Genomic DNA, 12,686 nt, shown 5'->3' on the forward strand with positions numbered 1-12,686 from the left:
ACAAGGATGTTTAAATAGTGCTCAAACCCTAAAAATTAGGGTTTGCTCATTTGTTACATACGTCTATCATACTCGTGAGTGCGCCCAACATATTTACATGAATGCACGACTTTCTTTAAACGAGCCACGCTATGCGTACGCCCCAAGTACGCATGATGTAAGGAACTAACTTGCAACATAATTTTACTTTGGTCGAAAATGGAATCACCTGACTTCTGGGCGTTACAAAATAAAACTTGGATAAAATAGTAATTTAGTTATCATTTTGTATTTGATACATATTAAGACAAAAAATGACCTAAAAGTGTAATATAGCTCTCATCTTGCAGACTATTAGTCTTTTTTTTTTGGTGTAAAATAAGCCCTTAAACTTATTGTTTTTGTACACTTTCAGTCATTATGACCTACTACTTTAGGTTAAGTTCTCGGTTTCTACATATTTACTCCTTAATCTTTTTTTTTTTTTTTTTTTTGTAAAATAAGTCCTTGTTGTTTTTGTGCATATTCGATCCTTATAATGAGTTTTTTTTAGGTTTTGCTCACATAACATCCTACATGGGACAATAATAATGAGGTGTTCTCATACGTGATTCGTCTAAACACTGGAATCATGTATTACTTGTCTTGGTTTTGGTAATAGCATTGTACTATTGATATTAGTAACTATGATATTAAAGTACCAACTATATTTAATACCAATACAAATTTCATTCAATAACAATACCAACTACATTACATTAGGTGAAGAAAATGCATTAACAATAATGATTTCAATTGTTGGAAATAGTGTCCACATTCATCACAGTTGGTTATACTATTAATAAATAATAACATTTTGGTTATACTTTTAGTAGCTCCAAACTCATCTTCAAAATTTGGGGCCAATTTGAAGAGAATAACAAAACCCATTTCTAGAAAATGGTTAAAATCTACAACCAAGAAATCAGGGAAGACCCTAAACATTTTTTCCAAGGTGTTATTTTGTCTTGGAAGTTCCAATTCGATTTGGGAGAAAACAATTATAAAGAATATCATTGTCTGCTATTGAAATAGATGAAACCAAAGTCGAAGACATCTTCTTCTTGGAGAAAACTAGGGCACTATCATTATTTGACCGATTCGTGAATTAGGTGATTGATTTAAGTAAGGTAAAAGTCATGTATGAGAACATCTCATTAATTATCGTCATACATAAGATGTGACGTAAACAAAACTTAAAGAAAACCAATCATAATGAATGAATGTATAACAAACAATAATGACTTATTTTTGCCAAAAAAAATATTAATAACTAAATATGTAAAAAATGAGAACTTAACCTAGAGTAGTCGGTCATAAGGATTAAATATGTACAAAACAACAAGTTATAAGATTTATTTTACAAGAAAAAGACAATAAGTAGTAAACATGTACAAAGTAAAAAAATATATTACCCTTATAGATCATTTTCCTATATTAAAACTATAAAAATAGAATATAGGTCATACCTTCCTATATTAAAACTATAAAAATAGAATTTTTGAAATCAAATGTACAAAATAAGAAGTCATTTTCCTATATTAAAACTATAAAAAGAGAATAAGATAGACAAATTTTGAAATTTTGTAAATTTCACATCACCCGTTTAGACATGACTCTATGAGCCCTTTAAATTGTTACCTATGGTTTCATACAAGGATCATGGTCCGCACTTAAGGCTCAGGCTCTGGTGCATTCTGTTACAATTTGGCTTAAAGCCTCTCTCCAGGTCTGGTTCTTTGTCTCTACCCTCAGCCCTCACTTGCAGGGCTTCACCTCGTTTTCTCTCTCAATCCTCCTCTACTTAGGCGGCTTCCTTTCGTTCTTCCTCTCGTTAACAGATTGAATGTTAGATCAATTCATGTTCCACCATATCTTGTTTCCATATCTTCAACAGGGGTGTTGAGCCGCCTCACAAACCCTAGATCCAACCTTCCATACATACCATCCGTATTCTTTTTGGATTTTACAGGGTTTCCTTCGTTTACCCTTCGAACCCCAACCATGGTTGGTGGTACCCTTCAACAACAACAACCACCGCAAGCTTCTCAATTGGCTCCGCCTCTATCATCATCGTCGACGACTGTTCCTGTAGCTACGACGGAGGAAGAGGAGTTTTTGAAACGAAACACGGATTGTGTTTACTTCCTTGCGTCTCCCCTAACCTGTAAAAAGGTAAAACTTGTTATATAATTCGTTGCTTTTTTGTAATGCATCAAATCTTTGGGTTTTGTTTCTCTCGTTTAACGATCTTGAGATTGATATAGGCTTTTTCTTGTTTCATTCAATTAATTGGATCTTATTTGAAGACGATATCATCTTCGTGAATCGTAATTTGTGTAATTTTCTTTATGCTTTTTGTTGCCCCCTCTGTCCCAAAGCTGAATTAGAGTTCACTTATGAATTTCGACTACTTTATATTCGGAATTGATATAAATACCTTTAGATTATTGCTCCAAAATGTTGGGATTGTGATACCTTTTGTATCTTTGTATCGAATCAAGAATTTCTTGTTGATTTAGCGTTCAAATATGGATTATTGGATGAAGGAAACATGCAATTTCTGATACGTATTACGTGGTTTGTTTCAACTTCGATGAGCTTTCCTTTTTACTCAAAAGTGGGACAATATGAATTAGGGTTTCACTTGTTTGTGTGTTCTCTTTCTAACTGTAGAAATTTTAAATCTTTAAATGTTTTGGTCATTGGTTCTTGAGAAATTTATACCTTTCTATTACAAATTCAAACACATATGCCTCTAAAGAATCTTGAACTCATAACCTAATTTAGTTTCTCATATTTTCTCATTTTATGTATTATTATATTATCTAAATAATTTATTCCTTTTGTTATATAACAGGGAAGTGAGTGTGAGTATCGCCATAGTGACATTGCACGGGTGAACCCTAGGGATTGCTGGTACTGGTTAAATGGGAATTGCTTAAATCCAAAGTGTGCTTTTCGTCATCCTGTAAGTATTTATTATTAGTCTCATTAATTGTTTTATAAAAAGTTGGAATTTATTTATTTATTTATTTTATGTTTTCAGCCTCTTGATGGATTATTGGGAGCTGAAGTTCCCCCTCCTGTGGGACCTACTCTACCTCAGGCTCAAACACCTTCATACCCTATGTCCAAACAAGGTGTTCCTTGCATTTTCTTCCAAAAAGGCTTCTGTTTGAAAGGACATTTATGCCCTTTCTTGCATGGCCCACCAAACATATCCAACAACAAAACCATGCCACCTGTCCCTTCTAATAATCTCACAAACCCTTCCAAGATACCTTCTGAGAAACCCATTCAAGAACAGAAACTTGTGCAACAAGAAACTGAGTTCCCACCTCCAAAGATGAAACAAAACCCTACTCCAGCGAGAAACGGCGGTGGCAGTGGTGGTGGGGTGGAGAAGAAGGTGGTGGCGGTGGTTGAGGAGCCTAGGTACAGACCGGCGAATGTTGTTGTGAATGAATTCCCGGTCAACAGGTCAAACCATGGAGTCTATGAGACTCATGTTTTGGATAATGAGGGTATAAATGGAAAAGATGTTGAAGAATATTCAAGAGAACCTACTCCTGGTTTTGATGTTCTTGTGGACAATGAGGTTGGAGATTCTGAATACTATCCTAATGATTTTGAAATGGGTCGACCCGTTGACTATGATGTTGACCAAGATATATATGGGGAACAACGTGAAGGGTATGCATGGGAGGATCATAGAGAATCTTCTGAGAGAATCTTGGGTGGGGCCCATAATTTTGGAAGGAAGCGGTACCCTAGAGATGAAAGTCCCGAACAGTTTGACAAGTCAGACTTACGCCACCAAATTTCAAATCAAAGAAGGGGCAATTTCGGTAATTTCGATAATGTCGGTAATGTTGCTAATGTCGGTGGTTTGAGGTCGGTTATCAGCCGTGAACACCCCCGTGATAACCACATTGACAGAATGCCAAGGCGGGACCACCACCACCATGACCGCCTCCACGACCGCCATAACAACCACAACCACCACCGCATGGAGCCTGTCTCCATTAGCAGCCGGCTTAGAGGAAGAATAAAGATTCCTGAAAACGGGTCAAGGGTAGAAAGGGAAGTTGACATGGGTAGGCACAAACGGTCAAGATACTCTCCTAGGCTGCCACATGGCAGATTTAGAGACAGAATAAACGAGGGAAGAGACTATAGGGGCCCACGTAATGATAGTGAGTTTATGAGAAGATCACAAAAAGATGATGGTCAAAGTCAAAGTCAAAGTCAAAGTCAGGGAAAGAGGAAATACAGTCAACAAGTGGAAGAAGGTTTATCGTTTGAAGGGCCAAAGCCTCTGAGTGAGATTTTGAAGAGGAAAAGAGGAGGATCTGTGAATAATGAAGAAAATAATAACTTGAAAGAAAATAATGGAAATAATGAAAATGGAAGAAAAGAAGTGATTCAGCCTCTAAGTAGTGTGGTTCATGTAATTGTGAACAATGATGAAGATGCATTGTTGGATGAGGAGCTTGAAGCTTATGATCATAAAGATGGAGATTATGATTATGAGCAGATTGATGGAGAAGAAGAGTATAACTTGGAAGAAGGTGAGGAATACATGGAGGAAGAAGAAGAAGAAGGTGGAAAGAAAGAGAGTCAAGTGTATTCTTAGATGTTAAAAAAGACTTTTCACATGTCTTTGGTTTTGAATGTTTGTTGGTTTTAAGTTAAAATTAAAGCAAAACTTTCTGATTGTAGCTTGTAGAAGAAGTAGAGGATGAATGATGATGATTCTAAAAACTGATTTTTTTTTCTTTGGAGTTTTTAGTTTGTATCTAACTTTTCATGGAGAAATTCCTCCTGATGCTTCAGCACTTGTTAAGATCTTAGTATTCTATTCAAATTGATACGTTCATGATATTGTTGCCAAGAGTAAACTATGTTGCTATGCTATATGGTAAACTATGTTACAATCCTCCCCTCTTTCCAAGGATGCATTCTCATAATCTAAATCAATCAACCAATGTTCATGCTCACAATTTGAACAAAATTTAAATATATCACACAAATTATAGATTTCAAATACATTACACCCACAATCACAATGGAGATAGAAATCAAACTGCGAAAAATAAGTGATATGACGAAGTTGATCCTATGCTCTTTGTTATGCTTAAAATCCACTAGATGCAATTTTATGTAAAAGCAAATCCTCCCTTAAGTTCCCAATGAGGAGAATAAAATGAGAGTGAATAATATCTCTTTTCATTAATTCTCTCTCTTTTTAAGTTATTTACATGAAGGTACAATTTGCACCATTTCCATTTAATCAAATATTCCCCCAGATGCGAATTCCTAAGAATAATAATCCTGTCGCCAAACCCAGAATGCTACCACCTTTCACCCACTCTAATGTCTCTGTCCTGCAATATATATAACAACTAAGTATGTAAAGCTTATTAAACAACCAAAGGTCAACAAAATCGTCTATATGTCTCTAAGTGTTCTTTTGAAGAGTAAACCTAGGACTCCACATATATCTTACACGTTTTTATATAAGTAAATAACATTGATAAATAAGAGTTATAATCCACTAACCTTGTATCAAATTCAAAAGGAGGTGGCTTCGGTTTCATGTCATTGTTTGCTCTTAGTAGGGTAGTAGTTTCTCTAACATTGTGTTGTCTATCCACAAGAACAGTAGTAAGTGTACTTAAACTGCTGTTATCTTTGTTCATTTCACTCATCTTCCCCTTCCCTTTCACATCGATTTTTGCATCCTGAGTGTTCTTGTTGCTTCTTTGTTGTTCATTACAAGCAAATGTATTTGGAATGTTGCTACCTTTGTTCTTTTCAATCCGATTCTCCTTGCTCCTTCCCTCAACCGTATGATTAAGTGGTTTTACCTCTTTCTTTACATCGATTATTATCTCCTTGAAGCATTTATCAGCAGCAGCATCAAACAAACAACGACGATTTCTTGCATCATTCACTAAATCTTGCCATATCGAGTCACTACGAGCTAGGGTTCTTTCGTTCCCCAATATCCACAGACAATGCCTAGATAGAAATGGAAGAGAAGACATACAAATTTATTACATGTAATTATAAAGATCGATAGTTAAGAAAGTCAAAGAATCTCACCGTGCTCTGGTCAAGGCAACATTAGTCCGTTGATGACTAGAAGTGAATCCGACATTCCCATGGCTATTCGATCTTACAGTAGATAAAATTATGATATCTTCTTCTCCACCCTGAAATCCATCGATTGACTTTACATTTACTGAAAATCCATCGCGTTTCTCATACTTGTAACGAAGTTTCTCTTCAATCGATACAACTTGTGCAGCATAAGGAGATACAACACCAATGCTAACCTTTCTCTTGGACTGCTGCCATTCTATAAACATGAAATTAAGATGTGTTCAAGAAATCATTGAACATATAGTTACAAATCTCAAAAGAAAAGGATTAGATAAAATAGTATACCTTCATAAAGTTTCTGCACTATCTTAACCACAATAGACACCTCAACCATGTTTCTTTTGCTCCCAACATCATCCCCTTCTTCTCTTCCTCCAACAATATTTATAAATGAATACGAACCAAACATCGGCCCTGAAAGATACTGCCTTCCATAGCTTTTACATGTCACATTTTCTGCATCCAGAATTTTATTTTGATAAAACTTCCTATTTGGGAAGGAACTTATTGTAGGATGCATTCTGTATTGAACATTCAGTAGATGCTTAGAATGACCCAATAAACTCAATCTTTCAAATAAGCTTCTTCCCAATCCGCATTCACTAGAAACCTGTCCACAAACATCGACTCCATCTAAGTATACAAAATTTTGAAAATAGAAATATAGAAATTAAAATAGCCTTACATTGCTTTTAACTGTTGCAGGTAATTGGCATTCATCTCCAATGAGAATAGCATGCTTCATTCCAAGAATTTGGAGGGGAATGATGGCTTCAGACTCTTTCATCTGAGCAGCTTCATCTATAACCAATAACTTCAAAGGCTCCATTTTGAATTTCTGCAACTTAAAGGAAGTAGAAGTTGTGCAGAATATAAGAGAAGCTCTTTCATAACAAAACCGTGTCATTGCATCTCTATAAGCGCTTGGATTACTTGGATCATGACTTGGAAGCTTGAGTCCTCCCAGAGATGTCTGAAGAGTTTTTAGAAGAGAAAGGGATATGATTCTGACAGAATTTATGGATGACGACATATGTCCTGATTTAACAAAATCATGTTCCATAGGTTTAGAAACAAAAAGGCGCTCAAGTTCTTGGGAAACCAGATTCTTTTGAGACAACAACGATTTCAAAGAACTTAACTTATCCAAAAGTAACACCATGGATTGGAAATTTTCTTGCTTTATGAAACTTCGTGGGATATGAGTACAAAATGTGATGATGCACCTTTTGAGTGGAAGTAAACAAGAATTGAATCGTTCTCGCATAAACTCCATGAATGATTTGACTTTCATGTTTTTGTTGGTTTGACTTTTGTTTTCCTTTCTAAGTTGTTTTTCTTTAAACTTTTTATTATCTACATAAACATTGCTGGTTTCACTTTCACTTTTCTTTTCCTTTTCCTTTTCCTTTCGAAGTTGTTCTTCTTTAAACTTTTCATTATCTACATAAACATGATACTGAGAAACACAATCTTCAAGTAAATCAATCATAGATTTCATGCAATGCTTCCAACCAGTTAGAGATCCAAAGCACTGTGTAAGCCTCTCAATCCGATGATCCAGATAGATTTCTTCAATCTCTGTTCCAACTTTCAACCTCTCCTTGTTGCCAAACAATAGCAAATCTCCAGTGGAACAAAACGAATCACCACTTGCAGTGATAGTTTTAGATGATTCCTTTATCAAGCTTAGAACACGTGAAGCTACTGCTACTATGGCAACATTAGTTGGAGCACATGTAAGTGTCCTACACTTCATTTGCAAGAAGATAAAGAGCATCACACTTACTGTCATCGTTTTCCCTGTTCCAGGTGGTCCCCATATTTGTTCCACAGAGGATTTATGACAACATTCCACTTTACCAATCGAAGCCATAATAGCTGCTTTCTGGGATTCATTCAGTTTAGAAACAAGACTTTGATCGAATCTTTGGAGAGAACTATTGCAACGTAATGAACACATATTACATTTCTCCTTAACCTATAACAAAACATCCATAATAAACAATGATGTTAAGACTTAACAAAGAAAGATTAGATTATAACTAAATAAGAGTATAACTTTCAAACAAGTTCTTACCACAGAATTGGGGTAAAGAATCTCTTTGATAATATCAAGATTTGCATGATTATGCAATGAACTCCAGATTCTTTTCTGGGTTGTTATATTCATCAAGAAAACAACAAACATCTCATCATGGAGTTCAATGTTTTGTGATGCAGTGACTTTAAACTGTACGGGTGTACCACTAGCATCATCCTCTGTGTAATTTACTAATAAAAAAACACATTTACTACCCACACTCTGCAAATCAGAAACAGATCCAGGTTCCCGATGTGTTAAAATAAGCAGATCATTAGGTAAAGTCTGGTAAGATTCTTTTGGGCGTTCAGTGTTTCTCCAATTACGAACAGTAACATCATACATCATTTTCTCTTTACCTTTGGCGTTCGTAAAAGAAGAAATTTTAGCAAATGGAGCTCTGTGCATCATGTTCATACTAGAAGCCAGTTCAGTACGTGTTTCCTCAAGCAAAGGATATACAAAAGAACCGAAATAGTGTCTCTCAGACTGGAAAGTAAGCGGTATCTTCTTCATCTGCATATGATCAAGTCACAAGAAAGATTTCATGTGATGGAGCTATGATCTAAATGGATTCAGCTTATTTGTTAACGTATAGTTATTCATGGAAGTCTCGAGAGGTTTATGTTTATATTTCTCAAAACAAATAATCAGTGATCTACTGATCTTCATGCCACTGATAAACATTTTAAGATCTCTGCAACTTTTGGATATATATGTGAATCAAGAATGGATTTCATAATCGTATATGAATAGACTAATGTTTACGACTTTACGCATAGTTTTGTGATATAAGATGCTCATAATGTATAATATATTATATAGTTGAAATAATACACCAAAGGTTTCTGAAACAAAGGGTTAATTTGAACTAACTATCATAGTTTTAGAGATAAGAAGAAAGGGTAAGAATAGTGGAATGATCCAAAGTTACATGCATTTCAATGAAATGCTTGATATGATCAAGAATGGGTTCACAAACGAAACTAAAAAAAGAATAAAAACAACAAATTTAAGACTTCAATTCAAAAACTGCAAATTAAAAGTTAAGAAACGATCAAGTGTGTAAAAGAATAACCTGGTGTTCATAGAGCTTGTCATTGAGAATGTTGTCAATAGACCATGAAAAGATCAACTGTGCAAAGTCGTGGTTCTGGGCATATCCGTTTTTCTTCTCAAAAGAACTTCCTTTCATCATCGTCTTCTAATGATTATCAGAAACCAAAAATAAGAATCAGATAAAACTGGGTTTTCTTGTGTTGTCGTTTTGAAAATAATCGTGTATTCTCTTGCTGGCTAAGGAAGTGATCGTGATTCGTGGGTAGAGATCAAGTAGCAGTGTCGAGATTCTAAGATTGCTTTTGTAAAGCTTGTCCGTACATTAAAGGAAACATCAACGGTTTAATAATAAAAACGAAGCAACCAAGAAAATAACCGTTCGACATTAAGAAACGAAGTCAAGCTCAAGTCTACGCATGTTTATTTTTTATTTTTATTTTTATCGTTTTCCTTTATAGCTTTTGCTCATTCATTCCATGCACTCATTGTTCTCAAATTTCCCGCGTAGTGAAAGTAAAAAATGCAGTAGTGCGGGTTCTTTTCTAAAGGGTTGTTGGGAATTAAAGATATTTAATAGCCTAATAATATGTTTTATATTGTTTGTTTCTATTTGGAATGTGGATATTTTTAAGTTTATGATTGTTTATTATGTTAATGGTAGCCTACATAATTATGGGGTGTTTGGATTGCCGATTAATTTAAATAAAATGATTTCTAGCCCAATGATATCCAGTGTTGTCTTCTCTCCTTAAAATCGAGGATTTAAGTCCCGCTATGAACATAGATGAAATAATTTAAAAATAGATTAATATATTTGTTGTTTAAAAAAATTAAACAAGAGATATCATCGTAACAAACCGTATTTTGTAAACCAATATCACAAAATAACCATATTTTTTTAATAAAACCCAAATGAACATTTTCTTCCAATATCTTGATTTTTTTGAAGAATATGTAAAATTCTCAAACCTGATTTTCTTAAATAAAATTGGGTTTTCTGAATTTTTGAATTCCTTTAAATCTTTAGATTTTTTTTCTAACATAAAACATGTTCAAACAATTGTTATTTAGGAGTTTTCAAAATGTATTATGATTTGCAAACAAACTTTTTTTTTTCTGAGAAGAGTAGTATGCAACTCCAAACTGTGGCAAAAAAAAATCTCTCGTTTTTAGTCCATTTAGTGGTACGGTTTCTGATATTTTTATTTACGCATTCAAATTTTCAAATTTTTATAAAGTCATGTAAACATTTGTGGTGTAGTTATATATAATGTTATATTGATGTTCTCTAGGCATCCCATCAGTTAATGCAATAGATCACGGGGGAGTTGCATGCCAAAGACACTTTACACATATTCCATAAGGGATCTAGTGAGCTAGTGAAACTTCGTCTTAATGATTTGTCTGAAATAAAGCTTTGCAGAAGTGATCATCAAATCAAGAGATGTCATCCGGCTAAGAAGAGAACCAAATGGTAGTTTTAGGTCTTTGACATGTAACATGTGGGAGGCAATAAGTGTAACATGTGTTTTACAAAAACTGAATCATAAACTTTAGAAACTCGGTTTTAATGACAGAGTTGGCCTTAAAAGACTCTTACATGTAGGCCCTCACATGATTTGGCAAATAGTTGCCTTAAGGCCAAGGGGTATAGTCACATGACGTTCACTAGAAAAGTGATGTCAAATATGCGCCACATCACCCATCAGTACATGTTCACCACATATTTACTAGCCTTGGAAATGGTTATCACTAGACAATATTTTTTTTTGTTTTTTTTATATATTTAGATTAAAAAAAAAAAAAAAAAACTAAATTAATAACATAATTAGATATTTCACGTTACATAAAAACATAAAACATAAAATTTCAAATCTAGATTCCGAATAACCATAAAAAATAAAACTTAAAACCTAAATAACTAAAAAACATAGAAATTAAACATAAATATTAAAAACGTTAAAACCTAAAATCAATGCTTTTCCTGAACTTCTTTTTGGATTTTCAGAAACGCGGCTAAATTTTCCGGGTCGATATCTGGTTGCGGCTTCATGTTTAAAATTTGAAGATCGGTGAGTGCTTGTTTCCGGCGCCGAGCATTCTCCGTTGACTCGTATTTTTGTTGTAAAAAACTTAGAGTTTTGTCAATTTTGTCCGCAAGCACGTATCCGTTAATCGCTTTTCCGCTTGAAGACGCCGCTTTTTTCCCTTTATCCCTTCCCGGTGGCCGACAAAGTTAGACTTTCGGTGGACCCTCCCCTTCGGTCCCATCGAAGTCGTCATTGAGGTCGACACCAAAACCCACATCAGATTTCGAAGTTCTTGGCTTTTTGTTGGAGCCGGTGGTCGATTCCGAATGCGAAGTCTCCGGGTTAAGGACCCATTTTGGACCCTTACGACAAATTTCCCACGCTTTTTGGTGGCCGGACACTTTACCGCCGGTGGTAACTTTGAATTGTTGGCATGCGGTTGATAAAATATTGAAATCGTTGCTACCACTTTTATGCATATTTTTCAGATTTTCAAATATGCCGTTAAACTTGGTGCACGCCGCTCGTAGTTCACGCCATTTTCCGTTGACCGCGTAGTACGTTCGACCCGTTTTCCTTCCCAAAAACGAGTGAAAGTGATCTAAAACACGAACCCAAAAACCGGTTCCCGTTTGCGCGTTGCCTGTCCTTGAGTCACACGATATAAAAATCCACGCTTTAGCTAAAGCTTCCTCCTCCTCTTTGATCCAAGTTATTCCTCTTCTATTTGTAGCTTTTCCTTTTGATTTCCTACGCCTAGATGGTTGTGTCTCTTCGACCCGATCGTCCTCGTCCTTGTCCAAGTTTATAGTTGGGGATTGAGAACAAGGGACTTGAGATAGTTGTGTTTGGAATTATTGAGATGGTGGTGTTTGGAATTGTTGAGATGGTTGTGTTTGGAATTGTTGGGGTCGAAATTGTTGAAACCTTGGAATTGGGATTGTGGTAATTGTTGTTGGAAGTAGTTTGGTTGAAATGGAATGTTGGTAAATAGAGGTTGATGTTGGATTGGGGATGTTAGCATTTGAATGTAACCTTGATATTGATCATTTGGAGTGGTTGGGGTTGTTGGGGTATTTGGAGTGGTAAAGGTATTTTGATTTTGCTCCATATTTTTTAGAGATAATGAGATAGTAGAGAGATATTATTTGTAGAGAAAGATATGTTTAATGTGTTTGTGTATATATAGTAGAGGAAATAAATTGAAAAGTTTTTTTTTTGTTTAATTAAAGTAACGGTTAAAAGAAGAAAAAAAAACGGTCAAAAAAAATAGCCGATCAACATTTGTGTGACCTTCCGTAACACACATCAATCCGCGTCACATT

At 35.0% G+C, this 12,686-nt stretch overlaps 2 protein-coding genes across 2 annotated transcripts; one reads left to right on the forward strand and one right to left on the reverse strand.

Annotated features, from left to right (window-relative positions):
• The first annotated feature begins 1,671 nt into the window (after nucleotides 1–1,671).
• Nucleotides 1,672–4,903, forward strand: LOC111918128 (zinc finger CCCH domain-containing protein 17). The gene is made up of 3 exons (XM_023913797.2): nucleotides 1,672–2,193; nucleotides 2,879–2,989; nucleotides 3,068–4,903. Exons 1-3 carry the CDS (start codon nucleotides 2,023–2,025, stop codon nucleotides 4,655–4,657), a joined length of 1,872 nt encoding a protein of 623 aa, XP_023769565.1. The 5' UTR covers nucleotides 1,672–2,022; the 3' UTR covers nucleotides 4,658–4,903.
• A 121-nt stretch (nucleotides 4,904–5,024) lies between these two features.
• On the reverse strand, nucleotides 5,025–9,678 carry LOC111918117 (uncharacterized). Its single transcript, XM_023913788.3, has 7 exons — nucleotides 9,351–9,678; nucleotides 8,270–8,788; nucleotides 6,875–8,170; nucleotides 6,475–6,799; nucleotides 6,130–6,385; nucleotides 5,584–6,045; nucleotides 5,025–5,408 (listed from the first exon to the last, which is right to left on the reverse strand). Exons 1-7 carry the CDS (start codon nucleotides 9,468–9,470, stop codon nucleotides 5,315–5,317), a joined length of 3,072 nt encoding a protein of 1,023 aa, XP_023769556.1. The 5' UTR covers nucleotides 9,471–9,678; the 3' UTR covers nucleotides 5,025–5,314.
• Nucleotides 9,679–12,686: the final 3,008 nt, after the last annotated feature.

This window comes from Lactuca sativa, chromosome 8, assembly GCF_002870075.4.
Source record: "Lactuca sativa cultivar Salinas chromosome 8, Lsat_Salinas_v11, whole genome shotgun sequence".
In the NCBI taxonomy this organism is placed as follows: Eukaryota; Viridiplantae; Streptophyta; class Magnoliopsida; order Asterales; family Asteraceae; genus Lactuca; species Lactuca sativa.

Bases quoted from the DNA above. Each gene is read 5' to 3' on its own strand.
- LOC111918128 (XM_023913797.2), top strand. From the start codon at position 2,023: ATGGTTGGTGGTACCCTTCAACAACAACAACCACCGCAAGCTTCTCAA. The intron at 2,194-2,878 runs GTAAAACTTGTT...GTTATATAACAG, and splicing joins CTCCCCTAACCTGTAAAAAG to GGAAGTGAGTGTGAGTATCG. The intron at 2,990-3,067 runs GTAAGTATTTAT...TTATGTTTTCAG, and splicing joins AGTGTGCTTTTCGTCATCCT to CCTCTTGATGGATTATTGGG.
- LOC111918117 (XM_023913788.3), bottom strand. From the start codon at position 9,470: ATGATGAAAGGAAGTTCTTTTGAGAAGAAAAACGGATATGCCCAGAAC. The intron at 6,800-6,874 runs GTAAGGCTATTT...GTTTGTGGACAG, and splicing joins CTGCAACAGTTAAAAGCAAT to GTTTCTAGTGAATGCGGATT. The intron at 6,386-6,474 runs GTATACTATTTT...TCATGTTTATAG, and splicing joins AGTGCAGAAACTTTATGAAG to AATGGCAGCAGTCCAAGAGA.